The following is a 19,219-nucleotide window of genomic DNA, read 5'->3' on the forward strand; positions in this document are numbered from 1 at the left end:
TTCACTATTATCTCACAACTGGGACTGTTCTAATGAATGTGTGCTACACTAGATCATGTTTGTACATGTCTATACATATCTGAACCTGCACAAAAGTAGCAATGCTACCCTTTGAGTTAGCTCATTTGATTCCATCATATTTACAATGCTCTAGGAAATTTTACTTGACAATGGACAAATGGAAAAAACATTTCAAATTTGTTATTTAAAATAACAACAAAACTGTGGGTGATGGAGAAATTCTGAATACATATTTGAAAACAGGATAAAAAATTGCATTAAGTACACCTATTGGTACTTGTGAGACAAAAAATCATGTTGATCAGTGTAATCAGCCATACTCTACCAGATCGGGGAACCATAATCGCCTTACAAAGTTCATACCTGCATTTCCAACATCAGTAGGCATACTATCACAACAGAATTCAATAATTTTACTCATTAATTTATCACAGCTTTCTTCTTTCTTTTTGCTAACATAGAATAACACATTATTTTGTAGTTGTGGATTGTCACAAGTTGTTTACAGTCTTCCTTAAGTTATTATTTTCTTTCAATAAAACCTCTATTTTTCAATTCTGATCATCAGTAAGTGCTTACAAATTCAAATTATTAATTTTCCTCATAACATCTTCTGAATCAGTTCTATTCATTCTTTAGCTATTCGAGAAAAGGTAACAAAAAGTAATGTTAAGTCATGGTAATAATATAATAATTAAAATAGTAGAATATATACTGAATTTATAAAATAATTTTAAAGTGACAAGAATTATTGTATGCATAGAATGAGTAAATGATTGAATATGAAATAATACTTTCACTTATTAGTGCAATTGTGGAACCCAATATTACAAATATGTTGATAAATTAGAACTGGAATAAAATGATGCAGAAACAAAAGGAAAAGTAGGAAAAATATTTCAGATCTGGATCTGGCTTGTGTAAATCAGTTTTTTATTCTGCTTTCTCTTAAAATAATTTCATCTTCTCAGATTTGTTCTGAATTTATAAAAAGGATAAAACAACGTGGACAAGGGTTACATGGGTTATAGAGATATGGTCAAACAATCAATTTGACACTATGAAAGTTCAAATTGCCAGTTTAAACATTTTCATAAGCTTTAATTTTTTAAATCTAGTCTTTTGAAAGTAATCTAACAAATAAAAAACTACTTACAATTTCCAAACATTGTGTATATTGACTGCAAAATATATGGAATCATATAAACAAAAGTAATTAAACCAAAACAGATTTAGTCTACTTTATGTAAGTTCACAATTTATCTTAAAAGTAGCTCCTCACCTAAAGTCTTTCACTGCCTTTCCATATGACGACAGTTCTACCACAACTAACTCTTAATTTATAAATAGACATCAGATGTTGAGGCATGGTATGCTTCTAAAGATTATGTAATGAGATTCAAGCTTTGTTGAATCACAGTGTATTAATTGATTGAAGTTTTCCTTAAATGTAATAATTAGGCTAAACCATGAAGTTCTTTTAGTTTGGTCTAATACTTTAAAGGATTTGCTGATGAATCTCATACCTATGCAGGTATGGCCTTATTGTGCTAGAATTTGATGTTTGTTCATACTGTGCTGTAGAGTATTTGCTTCATTTGAAGAAATGTAGCAAATACTTCCATGATGTATACATCATCATGGAAGGAAACAGGCTTCATCATCTGTTAATGATAAGGCTTGGTTTGCTTGACATTTCTTCCATCACCACCCCATTTGGTTGCCCTAAAGCATAAGACCAAATGTCTGTGACACAAATGGCTACTAAGCCACCAAACAGTTTAGCAACCAGTGCCCTAAATAGCTCCTAGAGCTTACCTAACAGCGTGAGTGAACTAAGTGTGGTTCCAAACACCACCGGCTAACGTGTCCCAGTCGCTCTTGTGGTAAGGCTTGGTGGCAATAGCTGTATATCTGACAGATTTTGTGCAAGTTCTACAATTAAACAACTAGATTGTTACATTAAGTCATTTTCAGTAGCATATTTGTGGGAGTACTATATTGCACAATGAAAAAAAAATTCTATTCTGATTGGTACATAACAGAACATTTTGTAGAACTTATCATGAATGGGTAGGGGTGTATTATTCTAAAAATTAAAAAAATACGAAAACTGCCCAAGTTTTTGCTTGGATGGATCAAGAAAGTAGCCATGACAAAATTTTATCAGACAAGTGTCATAAAATGTACAATTAATCATAAAATAAAAAGTACATGGGATTAAAGCCGATATATTAGTAATTAAAGATATTATAAAAACATGAAGTAACAAAAAAGTAAATGTGTAAAGAAACGAAATAAATAACTTCTACAGCATTAAATGAAAATTATTTAAATATATAATTAGGCACGATTAAAGAGAATATTCTTCTTTTTATTTTTATTTTTTTTACAATATTACTTAAAAACTTAACAGAATAATAATATTGCTTCTCTGTTAAAGAAAATCTTTTTAATTTTATTTTAGGTAAATTGGTGGGCAGATCTTTTAAATGGTTCAGATATTTATTTAAACGGTAACAGAAATGAGGTCCTTTCTTATAAGTCAAAGTATTGTGTTGGCTTATACAAAAGCAGGTGTTTAGTTTGAAAAAAGGGATTATTATTAATTTTTAATTACAAGAGATTATTAATTTTAGCTTATGCTTGTGCATTTATAAATATGAACACATGGTAACAAAAATAAGGAAATAATTCAAATTTTACTTTTTTAATCAATGCAGAAAGCTATTAAAGTGGTATATGAACATTTGTCATTGTAATCATGATCATACTTTCTAATTTAAAAAACTTTGCTTTACTTAATTACTAATATTTCTGTTAGTTTTATTTTTATTTACAACTTTTTTTTTTCATTTTCTATTACTAACGTGGACAATGCAATCTGTTTTAACTTACGAACAATAAGCAACATAGCCCATTGAGATGAGAAGGATGCATACATGTGAAATGAGGTGTTGTGTTGTACAGAATCAAGACAACCATTCCTTAGATGGGGTAATCTGAATCTCAATCAACTAAGTACATGATACTGTCTAGTATTCAAATCTGTATAAAATTCTTTATTTACTATGATTAATAATTTAAAAGTATTTTTAATCTTTAACCAATTAAATTTAACTTCAGTTCAAATTTATTAATTTATATTTTACACAAGGTTAATTATTATTTGATTACTATCATTCTTTGGAATAGAATTTATATCAATATATATAAATTGTTGATCCAGATGAACAAAAAAAAACACAGTGAAGTTTCACTCATGTTACTCTCTTAGTGATAGTATTGACTGTAATTACAGCCCCAAAAACTGATTTTTAAAACTCCATGAGATGAGATTCATCTTCAAACCATTACTAGACTGAAGTGTAAATTTCAATTTGATAGTTTTAGTAGTATAATTTGTTAGCTTACATTTTGTTAGCTTTGTTGCTCTTTATTTTTTTTTTATTTTTTTAGCAACTTGAACTTACCCAAGCATAAAAGGTACATGATATTGATGAAGTGATAAGAAGAAATGGCAAATCTTTGCAAGGAATCAGACCATAGATTAGCTAATCTAAAGTCTTCCTTGATATGATGTAGTCAACTGAAGGCTTGTGTAGTCAGTAAATTTAAATTTTGGTGGAAAAGATACATAGATTAGGTTTGGTTTAAACAAATTAATACAAAATTCTGCTAAAAATTAAATTTTCATTGAATACCAAAATTGTAATAATTAATTAACTACTGATGTAGCAGTTTGGATTTGATTACATAATTAAAATATTATTTATTTTTATACATCTAGTTAACTTTAAATATATTAAATATGTTAAAAATATTTGAGATTTGATTATTGTTATTAGACTCATTGGAGGGATTTGTATTTTTACAGTGATACATTCTTCTTACTTTCTCCAAATCACCTTCAGTAACACCTTCTCTCTGTCCCATGTCTGTATTTTTTGGATCTTTCTGAAAAAAAATTGGTACAATTAAACAAGTGATTATCAGAATAACAGTATGTGATTGCTTGGTGTAGTGGTTAGCATATATTTGATGCAATGGTGTAATGGCATGCCACGTAGTGGTATATGGTGAGACCTTTGCCAAGAATCAAATCCAAGATGATCTTATATTTGATTTGCGGCAAGCGTTTAAATTATTTTCACCTCAGTTGAACCATTTCATCTTTCTCATTAAAATGTACATGACATGTCCAAGATTGTAATATTAATTGTTAATATGATTGGAAAAATGCACTCAACAAGGTTTTGTTTATTTTGTGAAGTTGTGTGATATTAAATATTCATATCCTCGGTAATTAAACTACAACTTATCAAGTTAATAAACTTTATTTATTGCTATACAATTTCCTTTTATTAATTGCATTTTATAGATGGAAGTCATTTTTATTACCTGCATGTAGCATCTTCTAACTTTTTCAGCATTAAGTGGCAGTATTAAAAGTGCAAATACATAAACTGTTCTCATATGTAAAATAAATAAATCACATGTTGTAAATATCTTAATTGTTTAAGAAATTTATATCTTGTCTGAGATAATCAAAAACACATTTATTTTTATGACCTCCTGGAACATTAAAATCTTAAAACTTTAACAAGTAGCCCACCGCTTTTCTTCCGAACTGGGGGAAAGTTACATTGACGTCACCTTGGTGGCAGGCGATCTGTTTAGGTGTAGAAGTAGTTGGACTGTCTGGCCCAAGACCAGTGTGAGTGATCATGAGACGCTTACGAAGCCGGTCTAAGAGCTCCAGATTCGGGTCGCTATAACGTAAGGGGCCAGGCCCCTTACGTATAAGGGGCCCGTTATAACGTATAAGGACAGGCTCTGGCGCGAGTGTGCGGCTGCCTTACAGGAGTTGCAATGGCACATGGAGCATAGGGAGGAGGTGGAATTGATGGCTGAACATCTCGGCCGGGCCATTAAGACTATTTGCGATATGGTCCTACGGTGGCTTAGGCCAATGAATGGATCCTTAGGTAGTAGCCAGTTCGCTGATCTGCGAGTGCCTGGAGCCGTCATTACCTCCACTTCCGGGGAGCCGTCTGTTAGACGTAGGCGGAAATCCGGGAAAAGTGGTAGTCCTTTGACCTTAGCGTGCTGCGCGCAAGAGTTAGGTCTGCTAGGAGAAGATACCAGCGTCGCCCCCTATCGGAGATTATCGTTGACGACGTGCGCACTGAGGGTCTACGGATCTACCAGCGCACCTGTAAAGAGTATGTTCATGCTATCAAGTAAGCAAAACTTAAATTTTGGCAAGACTCTATGCGTGAGTTGCAACGCAGCCCCTGGCAGCTCACTAAGTTGTTACCGGCCATGTTACCGCTCCTACCTTCAAATAACGAAAATGGAAACAGATAAAAAACCATACGGCGTTGAACTACACCGTATCATGGTGGAGCGCTTCCCCTGGTGGAGTTGCAGGGTAAGGCGGTCCAAAACATTCTTGACCAACGCAGGTCCCTCTTTGTATCGCACAGGTGCCTGCGGATATTGTCACGACGATCAGGTTGGAGGTTTTGAGAGAGCTCGGTTTGCTGTCTCCAGCCCATCTTCTGATGTGGCACGGTGGATGAAGCACCCATTCCTCACAATCCTATGGCTGATCTGTTTGCTGAGAATTCGCTGTACTACGGTGGAATGGATCCGACATTGAGAACGTTGATTCCTAGGTTATGGGAGAGAAGTGGCACGAAAATATTAATCGATCACGTCAATCAGCTTTTAGGTAAAAAAGTTTCACACGTGACAACAATCCAGGACCTTCATAAGTTGGTTTACGTCGGTGCTTTAACGGTGGCAGTCGCTAATAGCCAACGAGTTAGAGGGGCTATGAGGCGAGAACAAGCTACGAAGGGAGATTGGTCGTCTGACCACATTTATAACAGCCCAGGATCCCAGCCGCAAGGTGCGAGCTGCTGCGGAGACCACTGTCAGCAGCCACAGTGGCCCGGAAAACAACTCGGTTATCGAAGTACTGGACTTACTGAAACAACGCCTCGCGGTGCTATCCTGTAGGATGCGCCGTTACAAGATAATCAATATGCGGTGTGAACAGAACCATTTGTTCACAACCAACCAACGTGAGTTCTATAAGAGGCTGCAAACACCAGCTGTGCAGTGGCTCCAGGTCTCGGCAACGCTGAAGTTTTAGATTACTGGACTACAATCTGATCGAGCTCGTTACAGCATTGTGATGGAGCTGAGTGGATCCATGATGAGAAGAGGGAGTGGATAGGGTGCCATCTATGGCACCCCAAAGTTACTACCATGTAGTAACTTTGGATGATATGATTGGGTCTGTTACTTGAACGCACAAGTGGAAGGCACCCGGATCGACAGAATGCAGAATTTTTGGTTCAAGCGCTTCTCAGCTGTACATAAGCAACTTCCTGAGTTTTACTCAGCGTTGTTGCGGGATGCGAGTCTTATGTGGTGATTTTTCACCTAGGGAGTGACCTACCTAATTTGCAAGACTGTTCCAGCTGCGGCCTATCCTGCAAATTACCGACCTATTACTTGCCTCCCAACAATTTATAACATTTTTACATCTATCTTGTATGAAAAAATAATTGACCATCTAGAGAGCGGTGCCAAATTATTGCAGAAGAGCAGAAGGGTTGTCGAAAGATAAGCAGAAGTTGCAAGGAGCCCTTGATCGTCCGGTTCCTGTGATTGTGTTGACCGCCCCTAATAAGGAACACGCGACCATTGGTGAGGTTGTGATTCAGCAAGGCATATTTCAGGATGATGCTCTTTGTGCGCTCTAGTTTTGTATGGCGCTGAACCCTCTGTCCAATATCCTAAAATCGACCAATGAGGGGTTTGGAATTGGCCAATACTCTTATAGCCAACTTGTGTACATGAATGATATAAAACTTCTTTCTGACACCAAGAAGGGTGTCCAGTGGCTTGTTAGGTTGGTTGAGAAATTCAGTGTCGACATACGTATGAAGTTTGGTTTAGAAAAGTGTAGAGTTAATGCCATGAGAAAAGGAGTTTGGTCGCGAATGGATGATTGTAGTGTGCAACGTAGGGAAATCTACCGGTATCTTGGCTTCATTCAGGATGTGTGAATCTGCCACAAAGCTAGCCTCATCTAGCCACATCTAGCCTCATCTGCCACATCTAGCCTCAAAGCTCGTGTGGGTGCTGTCATGACCGGAGACAATAAAGTGAAGAGCATTAATACCTACGCTGTACCGCTGGTTGCCTACAGTTTTGGAGTTCTGAGATGGACAAGAACGGAGCATGATGGGCCTAATCGACTTCTTAGAAGTGAGTTCATTGGGCTCCGAGCGCATCACCCGCGCAGTCTTACAGCTCGCTTCCATCTGTCCAAAAGCATAGGTGGAAAGGGGTGTCTGCAGAACTGCAGAACCTCAGAAACTACTTTCAAGAGCTAAGCGAATCCAGCGTGTTTCATTGGGAGGTGGTGAAAAGAGATGAAGGTCTAAGCCCCACACCACCTTAGCGACAATGGCTATGCCCTCCTGAACGAGGTTCCTGATGAAAGACAGAAGATGGATGCATGGCGCGCGGGTGAGTTTCATAGGAGATTTGCAGCCTCCGTGCTGGATGAGGGGATTGACTTTGCTGCCTCCTTTGCGTGGCTGAAGAAAGCTAGATTGTTTGCTGAGACAGAGGGATTTAGTTTGCAATCCAGGATTTAGTCACCACGCTCAATTATCAGAAACACATAGTCAAGGACCCTGCGATGGTCGTGGATAATTTCCGTGTGTGTCGGACTACACGATTCTGTGGAGCACATGATTATTGGCTGCAAGATTCTGGCCCCAAAAGAATACACGTCCCGACACAATAACGTGGCTCGCATTCTCCATCAGAGCCTAGCCCTGGACCTGGGACTTCTTGATATGTCTGTCGCTTACTACAGGTATGTTCCTCAGTCCGTGTTAGAAAATTACTGTTATAGGATTTATTACGATCGCGCGGTCCTCACAGATAAGCCAGTAGCCCGCAATCGTCCAGATATTGTTGTGATTAAAAAACAGGAAAACATCACCTGGATCATCGATGTGACGATACCACTGGCCGCTAACATCCAGAAGAAATATGCAGAGAAGCTGTCGAAGTACAGGGAATTGGCGGATCAGGTCAGGGAGATCTGGACCCAGCGAGAGGTTATAATAGTGCCCATCGTCATCGGCGCCCATGGAGAAATTCTGCACTCGCTTCACAAGTCACTCAGAGCCACTGGCGTTCAACCTCACCTCTTCCTGCCGATGCAGAATTTATGAACATACTAGACACGTGCGCATTGATGGGGAAGTATATATCCTCTGGACTTGGTGGATAATGAACCTGAAGCACTGGCATATGCCAAGATGCGGTTGCCACAGAACAACATGTATGATATGATTTTACAATAGTTTAACCCCTTGCCTTGCCTCCTTGTGGCCGGCGGGTCGATTAACCGGTAACTATTATCGTGATTATTATTTTTATTAAAGTACAAAGACCATTAACGGAGAGGGCAAGACAATCGACCGCTCCACAAACTCTAGCTGTAAGTGCATCCAGCATGACTGACTATTTTTTTACTTTTTACTTCTATCCACATAATTTTCAGGATATTTTCAAGCACAAGAATGAAATTGAAGAATATTTAAAATGATTTCTGTAAGAAAAATTTTAAAAATATCAGACAAATTGGAAATTTAACCTCTCACATGTTGAAGGAACTTTTTTTTTTTAATTTGGGATTACCATATTGAATATAGCAGAAAATAAGTGTTAATGTGTTGCAAATACAGTGTGTACAAAGAAGAATATCGGGATTTTAAAACTATTTAATTTCTCTTAACTTGAACATACAGTAATGAAATACAAATAAAATGAAAGAATAATTCTTATGAGTATTCAACTTGAGCATTTTTTGTCATTCAACTCATATTGAATTGATAGAAAATCCCAAACTTTAACTCGCATGGAATAATGGAAGTGACAGCTGTTTCAACTCTGTCTCAAATTCAGAGTTCAGTAGGTAGTGCAAGCACACACACACACACACACACACACACACACACACACACACACACACACAAGATCCTCTATAAAACCTCAGAGGGAAAAACCACATGGGAGTCAAATTGGGTGACCTTGAAGATCACCACAAACAAACTCTGTCATCAGGTCCATTGCCAAATGATCCAGCAGTAGGGGAAATGTCCACTCAACTGATCCTGTACAAAGTTATGCCAGTAAGAAGGTACAAAACAAAATTCTCTGGTCCATCTTGAAGTCTAAGAAAGAGCCATGTATGCAGCATATTCAAATAAGTAGTAATTCCTGTCGTGCTCGCTTCAGCGAAAAAGAACTACTCGTAAACTTGCCATCAGAATATCACACAAAAAATTCTATTTTGGACAGTTCCTTTCATATTGTATGAGTTCATAAGGATTTTCTGACTCTCAGATAAAAACAATATGTGCATTAACCTTTTTTATAAGATGAAATGTTGAAGATGATGTTGTCACCTTCATATTGCAATGTTTCGATTGCTAGGTTGGCAGGCTCCAAAGCCTGTAACAGCTGTAAACAATATGAACGCTTATGTAATTATTTTCTTAAAGCATTCCACACTGGCATTACTGCAATTGCTAATTCATGGCTGGCCTTTCCAACAGACTTTTTAGGATTATGAAGAAAGACTGCTTGACATATTCAACATTTTCTTTAAACACTCTTGGTTATACTGTACTCTTCCTCCTACACACATGGCAAGTTGTTTCAAAATGATTATGCTATCAATGAATATTATTACCAGTTGGAGGATCACCGTTAAAATTTGTACATTATGCATGTTGAACTGTAACTACAGAATTACATTTAGCTAACTGAAGACTTTCTGTTCAGGAGTTGCTGTCTTTTGTAGTGGCGCTGTCAAGCTGAAAGGTAGGGAATCAAACTACAGCTATGTATGCAACTTAAACTAAAAAACTAAAAATAACCCTCTTTTTGGGCCGTATATCCAGTTTTACAAAGTGGATTTTAAGAAATTTGTTAGACTTGATGAAGGTAATTTCAATGCTTATGGTAGTTATTATTTTTAAAATGATTAGTAGATAGCTCTTCATTGTTTTCTAAGAAACCTATGTACCATGATATATGTACCAATAACAGAGATTTCTGATAGGAATTGAATGTATCAATCAGTAATTTGGAGTTCAAAGTGCTTGAAAGTAGATTCAGGAATAACACTGTTGTAGGCACAAGAGGGAGGATGATTGTTTATTTTTTAGTGGTACAAAATCACTCTTAATTTTATCAGCAAGAAAGATTATTTGTCATTTTTCTCATGCACGTATTATTAATAATATCCTGAAATAAATGTAATTTTTTTAACTTCACTGATCAGTATGATATGTGAAAACACTCCTTTTTTTAAATTAAGACAACTCACTTTTAAAATGTGTGGAATTGGTTTTCCAGAAGAGCTATTCTGATCTATTTACATATTTGCTTTATCAATGGAGTTGAAGATGAGTAATATTACAGTATAATAAAGTTATATTATTCTTACTTTTGATATAATTGTTGGTTGACCATTTTTTGAGAATGCTATGTTTGGGTAGTGCATAATGCTATAAAGGTTGTATGGAACATTATAAGTTGTTGTATAACCAGGCGGTGCTTTTGAAAAATCAAAATAGTGGTCTGTAACAAAAAAAAACAAATTAGTAAACAATCATCACTAATCAATTTTAAAACAGATTAAAATAGATTTACTGTAATAAATAAAATGCTTGTTATAAATTAAAAAAATAATTTTATCATAATATAATGCCATAAGTTTGATAAACGTTTTGCTAATATCAAGAATCAGTAGTAAGGGTAATCTTTGAGAAAAAGAAACCAGTTTAAAACATAAAGAAACAATAGAATGTGAAAAACCAACATTACTTTTTCTTGAATTATTTCAATTTGCATCTTATCTGAAGTGACTATTTCTTTTCAGTTGAAGAGGAAAATGGCCATAGAGAGAAAGTAACAAATTTGTAGTTAACATTAATGATATTGATTTGGTTTTTAGTGGATGGATGTAAGACAGTCAGATTAATTAAAAAATACAGGATAATGTGGATATAACATTAGTTACAGAAAATAAATTAATTATCAGAATTTTATTGTAAAATTAATTTTTATGTTATCATAAAGATGCACAAAAAGATGCAATTAGCTGAAAAATAGCAAAATTGTTTAAAATTCACTTTATCACATTTTTATTATGATATATTCAGTGCAATTTTACAATATCAAACTCATACAGAAGCTGTTATTCAGCTTCTTGATTACCTATTACAATTCTTTTCAGAGAGCCAGTTATTCTTCAGAAATTCCAAAATCTGCTCAGAATATAACTAAAGGATGTATATGAACTGAATATTGTTTGCTCACTGAGAAGGTTGTTTATGTTATTTATCATTTGATAAAATTATTAAAGAATAAATTATTATTATTATTATTATTAATTATTTAATAATAATATTATTATTAAATAATAATTTAATTATTATTTTGTATATTATATTTAATGTGCTGTTAGTTCTAACGGAACATTAAATATAGCATACAAAAAATATAGTATACAAATTACGCACTATTCAGTTTTCACTGAATCATTTTCTTAATTTAGAATGTAAACCATGAGGTAGAACTCAATTCATAAATATTCAATTATCTAAAGAGATGAAAGCTATTCAATTGGAACACTTTTGAAAGCAAAATAGATAAATTATGTTTATTTATAAATGAATCCCATGAACAACTAATTGGTATAGCCAATTTTTGGATTCTGAAGATTAATACAGTCTAACATACTGATAAACAAAAACTATATTTACCAATGGTTCTTATAGCAACAAATGATTAAATAATCATTTAATCTAATAATCTATTAAATATCTATTCAATCTAATAATCTGGGCATAAATTTCAATCTAATAGGCCAGGTTCAGTGTCTTGCAAAGAACATAGAACTAAGCTAAAAAATCAGAAGTATAGGCATGTAGAGTTGATTTGAATAGGATAAGACCTACACATCTGAAAATGGAATGTAGTCCAATATAATAATTTTTTTTTATTCATTATAATTTTCTATACATATGATTTTTCTTAAAAATTTACATAAAATTATCAGTAACTTAAAATAAAAGTTACATTTAAAAAGAAAGTGATATCATTTCTGATTTTAAATTCAACATTACATACTATAAAGCTTAATCTTTTAACCCAAAAATTAAACTAATTTGATATATATATGTTACACACAAAATTTATTACTAAAACAGACTCTGAATAAATAAAATTACCTTCTTCTACATTATCCCACACAATTTCAACATATTCATCACGATCAGCTCTTGCCTGTTCATGGAATAAACCAATGACATGTAACAATTCATGCTGTATAGTACCAGAATATAGTAAACACTCTGGTGCCTGCAAATTTACCAGCATAGGTGAATATTGTGGCCTATGACCTATAAGTGCAAAACATCCTCTACCAGCCATTTTGTTGATTAATATGTACACTTCTTCATCACATTGACGTTTTCGAAATTTTATACAAGTTTTTGACTCAATTAAATCCATACTTCTGATAACTTTTTCTTTTTCTGTTTCAGCTGTAACATTACATTAATAATATATAAACAAAGTTATATTTTCAAGAGTATTGATTTCAGTTTTCAGTTCCTAGCAAGCACCACAGATGCACATTCACCTACTGTTTAATTCCCTTTATTATTTCATCATTAAAATTTAACTAGAAGTAAAGTAAACAATAAACACATTATAAAAGTATTTGATCTTCGTGGCACGAGTGGTAGCATCTTGGCCTTTCATCTGGAGGTCACGCCACAAATCATTCATCTCATCCTCTGAAGCATTAAAATTAATACCACCATATAATATTTATACAAAATAGACATAAAAAATATGTTGGTTGCCTTACTGTGCTCTTGGAAATTTTACTGTGTTGTCACATCAGAAGTTTTCAAAATTTAATTAGAAAAACTGAAATTGGTTTGCTTGGTATTTCTCCTGCACCACCCTATTCGGTCACCCTAAAGCATAAGATATTTGTGTGCCACAAACGGCTACTGAGCCTCGAAATAGTTTAGCGACCAGTTCCTAACTAGCTCCTAGAGCTAACCTAAAAGTGTAATATCACACACAACTTGCTTGCATGTCCCACTGCCCACTTGCCATATATCACTAAAATGGGTAAACTACTAAAACATAAGACTATCAATAATAAATTTATCTCATCAATGACAGCAATTTGCTGCCACGTCTAGGCCACTGAATACCAGCAAATACCTGTCCACCATTAAAGCGCTTGGAGCCTTAATCTGGCGGGTAGCCAGCCATATCTTGGTTAGCTTCCTACAACAGCGCAGTAGGAGTCTTTTCCCTTAGGCAAACTACTGATGTCAGTTGAAAAAAGCAACAGCATCAAGGAACTCCCACATGGCCCGACAATGCAGCTCTCGCCACATTGACTTGCCGCTTGTGAGTGGCCAATTTTCCCATTCACCACTAAGTTCCAGGGTGGCCTGAGTTCTGGCCCCCACAAGAGCTGGGCAGTCAAACATCATGTGTTTGTTCAACTGCACCTCCTCTCAGACACACAGCTCATCAGCTGCTAGGCGAAACCAAAACAAATATTGGTTTAAATTTACATGGTTGGGAAGGACTCAGGCTCCCGTTGCCCTTAAAAACAAGAGGCATACCATCACACCAGATCCTGTTTAAATCTATATAAGTACTTTCCCTTAGTTGTGGCATGCCATTCTGGCTGCCATGCTTCCATCACGAGGCTGTAAAGCCTCCTCTGCAGGTGGGAGATAGGCAACTGTTCGAAATGTAGAACCAGTGCATTGAGAACACCGTACTGCTCTGGTACAGGTCCGGCTCGAAACCGCATCCCAAATACCTCGGCCCCCTGCCTCTTTGCAATTTCCACATGGCCGCCTGAACTTTCACCACTAAATCGATTGGAAGATCCTTTCCCCAATAGAGTGGTAGCCTCGTGGGAGGTTGTTTTAAAAACACCAGTGCATACAATTAAGGTTCTGCGCTGGGCACTCCTTAAATTTTGAATTAGTGTTCGATATCTTTCCGACCTATGCGCCCTAACGGATCGCCGCGTAAGAGGTCATACTTTCGAAGACACCTCGGTACACCATGTACAAATGACGGCCTGACAGTCCGTAATCCTTTCGAGCAATACTTTTGTGCATCACAGAGACGGCATCTGCCGCTACTTGCCTAATGTGGTTACTAAACAGCAACTTCTCATCAAACAAAACACCTAGGTACTTATGAACTCGAACTCAGCTGATTACACAGCCTTTATACTTAATACGGGGGTTACGACTGTATGATAATTTGTCTGCAACCTTGAGAAGCATAAACAACTTCGTCTTGGGCACAGAAATCCTTAAATTTTGAACGTCCATCCAGCCCTCTGCGGATCACAAAGCCGCCTGCGCTCGGTCTTCTAGCTGTGATCGTGAGATATCACGAACTAACAAGAGTCAGTCCTCGGCGAAAGCCGTGGCCGTGACCCCTTCCGGCAATGTCAGTTGCAAAAATCCATGTAATACCAGGTACCACAGCCAGGGGCCGAGAACGGAGCCCTGCAGGCTTCCCCTGATGACGGACTTTTCCACAACTAGCATCCTTAAACAGAGCGTGCGATCAAACAAGTAATTACGTACTACGGCCTGAAGGGCTACGGGAACATTGCGGCGTTCCAACTCATAGAGAACAGAACTCCAATATAAGGAAGAAAAAGCTGCCAATATGTTAATAAAAATTGCGAAAACATATTCAGTCGTCGCTTTCCACCTCGGCAAGAACATTTAAGATGCAATCCTGGGTGCCACCCCTTTTATGAAACCATACTGGCCTCGATTTAGAAAATCGTTCATATCGATGTTTTCCCAGAGCCGTACCACAACCAGCCTCTCAAGCAACTTTCCGGTTACCGGCAAGAAGGTGATGGGTCGATAAGTGCTGACCTCACTCGTATCCTTTCCTGATTTTATGAGCACCCTCACCAATGCCACCTTCCAACAAGTCGGAAAGGAACCCCAGTTTAGGAACCCCAAGAACAGCCTGCCAAACGGTTTTCTTATGACAGGCAGCAGTCAATCCCCGGTGCCTTTCTCAGTGCCATTCCAGGAACCAATCGGTCTATATCTTCGGGTTCCACAGCCCGTACACCAGGGAATGTGTCTCGCCCACCCTGACGCCGACTTCTACTTCACCGTCCGGAGCAACTGGAAACAGAGTATCCAGGAAAGCCTGATGTCGCCACAGATGTTAATGTGTGGTCCCGACCACCAAATCCGCATCGAATACTGGACAGCAAGTGCAACGGTTTTGGCCGATAACATGACTTCGCGAGCTGTCAGGGATTGCACTTCAACTCACGCATGGAGTCTTGCCAAACTCAAGGTTTGGCAAGACTCCTTACGGACGTAAGGAGGACGTAACGTACTCATTACGGGTGCGCCGGACCCTCAGCGCGCACGTCATCAAAGGTAATCCCCGGGGGGCGACGCTGGTATCTGCTCCTAAGAGACCTAACTCTTGCGCGTAGCACGCTAAGGTCAGAGGACTACCACATTTTCCCTGATTTCCGCCTGCGTTTAACAGACGGCTTCCCGGAAGCAGCGGTCATGACGGCTTAAGGCACTCTCTGGTCAGCGGACTGGCCACTACCTAATGGTCCATCCATTGGCCGATGCCGCCGTAGGACCCTATCGCAGCGAGTCTTGATGGCACGGCCGAGATGTTCAGCCATCAATTCCACCTCTTCCCTGTGCTCAATGTGCCATTCCAACCCCTGTAATGCAGTCGCACACTCGCGCCGTAGCCTGTGGTGATCCTGGCCCCTTAGGTTATAGAGACCCGAATCTGGAGCTCTAGACCGCCACCGTAGGTTATAAGTCATCATAAGTCTCATAGGTTATAAGTCTATGATATATGTACTATGTCTATGATAGTATGTACTCGTACTGGCCTTGGGTCAGACAGTCCAACTACTTGTACACCTATTCAGATCGTCCGTCACCAAGGTGTCGTCGATGTAACTGTCCCCCAGTTCGGAAGAGAAAATCAGCGTTTGTTCTGGACTCATTAAGCATGTAGAAGTTCCTGGCTTCAACGAACTGTGCGAGACTCGCGCCTCTGGGTTCAGTGAGTGGTGAACTCCAGGCGGAAGACTTGGTGTTAGCGTCCAGAGCAACCAGCACTCTGATACCCGGGAGATCATCCAGAATCCGCCTCAACTTTGGCAACAAGTCATCGATACTCCATCCAAGCTAGAAGTATTCCGACACCAGTACGACATCAAACGTAAACCTCGTGACTCGTACAAAGGTGAACCGCTCGTCAACTACTAAGGTGAACTGGGGCATCCAGAAGATACCCAACGAAACCGAGCCGACCACGATCGCAGAGAGCGGCCGTCCCCCACGTGATTGAATAACATCAACCACGTTGAAGCCGATCATCCTATCCCCGACCGTGTACGGCTCCTGGACCAAGAGGACCTCGAGGTCGTACTCTTTATGGCTTCATTGGTGGCTGCCCAGGAATGATGCAGGTTTAACTGCCCCATACGAAAGCGTTCAACAAGGTGACCATCCTCGAAAGCTTCCCCCAATTCAGGCGTCGCCGTACGCCGTATTGTTCACGATCTTTGCCTGGGCTATATCATGCGATCTGGACTGTTTGCCGCCGACCCGGTGTCCGGCATCAAAGCCTTTCACAAAGGCACAAGAAGCTCACTTTGCAGGCGCGGTCTTATTAGAGCAGTTAACTGCACTGTACCCATCAAGGGGACAATGACCACATATCTCCGACTGTGCTCTGCAGCAGAGAGAGAAGTGTGCTCAATGCCTTGACATTTGAAGCACCGGGGTACTTCTGTATGGTCGACAACCCTGCAAGAGGCCCACGCAAGGAACAGCCGACCACCGGCCACCAAGACCTACCGGATATCTTAGGCAAGCTCTCAATTATCCAGTAGATCTTTGGGGTCTCTTTCCGCCCCAACTGCCGGACCACCCTGGTCCCCTTGAGGAAGTCCTCGACAGCTATATCCAACACAGGAGTTTGGCTGTGTATAACCCTGAGGATTTCGGGCTCCTCTATCCTCGTTGCTCTTGACTAATCGTAGACCAATATTAACGGCTTCCTCTCGCCCTGCAACTGAGCCTTCAGCCCGTTCTTCCTAAGAACGTCGGTCTCCAGCAGTTGCTTCGTCTGCTGCTCATTAACAACCTCCAAGATGACTACATGGTCCCTTGTTTTGTGACCGGGAAATCTGGGACCTTTCCTTCCGCGGATTCAAAACCTTCTTCAGGGTCAGCTCCGTCATCGCAGACGAAGCCGCCGGACTAGGTGTCATAGGGAGGGACCACCTTGAGAGTGGCCCGCTTAAGTTTGATAACCGACGCCTTAACTGACGGTGGGGAACTAACCCACTTATGCCCCAGCACGGCTGTTACCGCAGCGAAGGAGACGGGGTTTTTTACTCCATTCCACCCGTTTCAGAGAAGTGTAGATATCGCTAAGGAACCTCCCCGTTTCCGGTTTGAAGTTCTTAACTCCTTCCACCACCTGATCCACCTTGCCCTACAGTTGAGAAACGACTGAATCAAGGCTCGGTTTGTGCCCTGGAGGTTTTCGTTTTTCAACGCCAGTTCAGCAACCATCAAGTAATATTTAGAAAGGTACGAGTCGAACAGCTGTCTAAACTCGACCGAAATTTTTGACTCCTTTTAGAAAAACTGAAAATAAAACACTGAATGATGAATTGTTTTAATGATCATTTTTTTTAAAAGATCACTCAAAATATTGAACTGTATTTAATATATAAAATTCATCTCATTGTTTGCAGAGTTAAGTGAGTTGCACAAAAATCTTTTACTAACAGAAATAACTTAAAGATTTTTACTGTAATAGTATTTAGTTGGTAGCTTCACTGCTGTTCAGTTTTCTGTGGCTCTGCATGATGTAGGTTCAAATTCTCAAAGGCCTAATTACTTTTAACTGTATTTTAATGAAACTGTTAGTAATATATAAATATATATATATATCTCAGGAATGGTCAGTCTGAAACTGGAAAAACACAATAGCTGCATACATTATAATTAGACAGACGGTTTATTGTTAGACATTATAATCTTGAGATAAACTAATTGATGAAAACATTTATAGGTAAGAGAAATTAGTATTAATTTTGGGCTTACTCCTTTTTGTTAATTCAATTTATTTAATTTAAATTACACTCATAGGCAAAAAATAATTGTTTAATGTTTCTCTAAGTGCGATAACATTTCTTAAATTGCTTTTCTGCGTACATTACAGATCTGTAAATACAATTTTTCAATCACCCTTAGTTTAAATAAATTACGCTTCAAAAAAAAATTAAGGAAAAATATAATTAAAATCTGTAAAATTTATAATTTTGCATATCTGTGTTAGAATGATTTCGCTGTGTTTTTCTTTTATAAATAGCTTCAGGCACATCCCGAATTAATGACCAACAGTAATCGGCAAGCATGTTTCGACAAGCATCGAAATTTCTCGATGGAAACGTTCACCGTGTTCGTCACTTACGTTTCCGAGGTTGTCCGGGAAAAAATCCAGATGTGAGTGGAGGAAATGTATTTTCAAAGACATATTACATCTCATAGTTCTGTATGAAGTAAGAAGTTTATTAACAATATCGTGGTAATTGTCGGATTTTTGTTTGCCGAGAAAAGTTTTGCAAACGTCTTTAAATGAAGCCCAAGCTGGACTTCTACATTTTTTAACATCGAGTTAAATACATCATTTTTGACCAACGCTCTTATTTGATGACCAACAAATATTCCTTCTTTAATTTTTCCTTCACTTACATTCGGAAATTTCTGTCTGATGTACAAAAATCCGGGACTATCATTCTTCATTGCTTTTTCATTCTTAGTCCTAGCTTGATATGGAGAGGGGAGTAAAAATAGTTTTTTGGGCTCAACTATAAGGGCTATTTTTCCCATTTGAAGTTAAGTTGTCTCGTTTCTCAAACTCCTTGGCAATGTAATATTTATCCTTACCTCGGCTGTCCCATTCGCAAAGAAAACACATGTACTTAGTATAGCTA

General features: G+C 38.1%; 1 protein-coding gene across 1 annotated transcript; it reads right to left on the reverse strand.

Annotated features, from left to right (window-relative positions):
* Positions 1–3,189: 3,189 nt before the first annotated feature.
* Positions 3,190–16,021, reverse strand: LOC142317447 (hatching enzyme 1.2-like). The gene is made up of 4 exons (XM_075354014.1): positions 15,790–16,021; positions 12,366–12,680; positions 10,577–10,710; positions 3,190–3,978 (listed from the first exon to the last, which is right to left on the reverse strand). The coding sequence occupies exons 1-4, from the start codon at positions 16,019–16,021 to the stop codon at positions 3,808–3,810; spliced, it is 852 nt and encodes a 283-aa protein (XP_075210129.1). The 3' UTR covers positions 3,190–3,807.
* Between the last annotated feature and the right edge of the window lie 3,198 nt (positions 16,022–19,219).

This window comes from Lycorma delicatula, chromosome 1 (assembly GCF_047948215.1).
Source record: "Lycorma delicatula isolate Av1 chromosome 1, ASM4794821v1, whole genome shotgun sequence".
Classification (NCBI taxonomy): domain Eukaryota; kingdom Metazoa; phylum Arthropoda; class Insecta; order Hemiptera; family Fulgoridae; genus Lycorma; species Lycorma delicatula.

Coding starts and splice junctions, on each gene's coding strand:
- LOC142317447 (XM_075354014.1), bottom strand. CDS start 16,021: ATGACTTATAACCTACGGTGGCGGTCTAGAGCTCCAGATTCGGGTCTC. Junction 12,681..15,789: donor GCCAATGGATGGACCATTAG/GTAGTGGCCAGT, acceptor GTAATGTTACAG/CTGAAACAGAAAAAGAAAAA. Junction 3,979..10,576: donor AACCAACAATTATATCAAAA/GTAAGAATAATA, acceptor ATTTTTTTTCAG/AAAGATCCAAAAAATACAGA.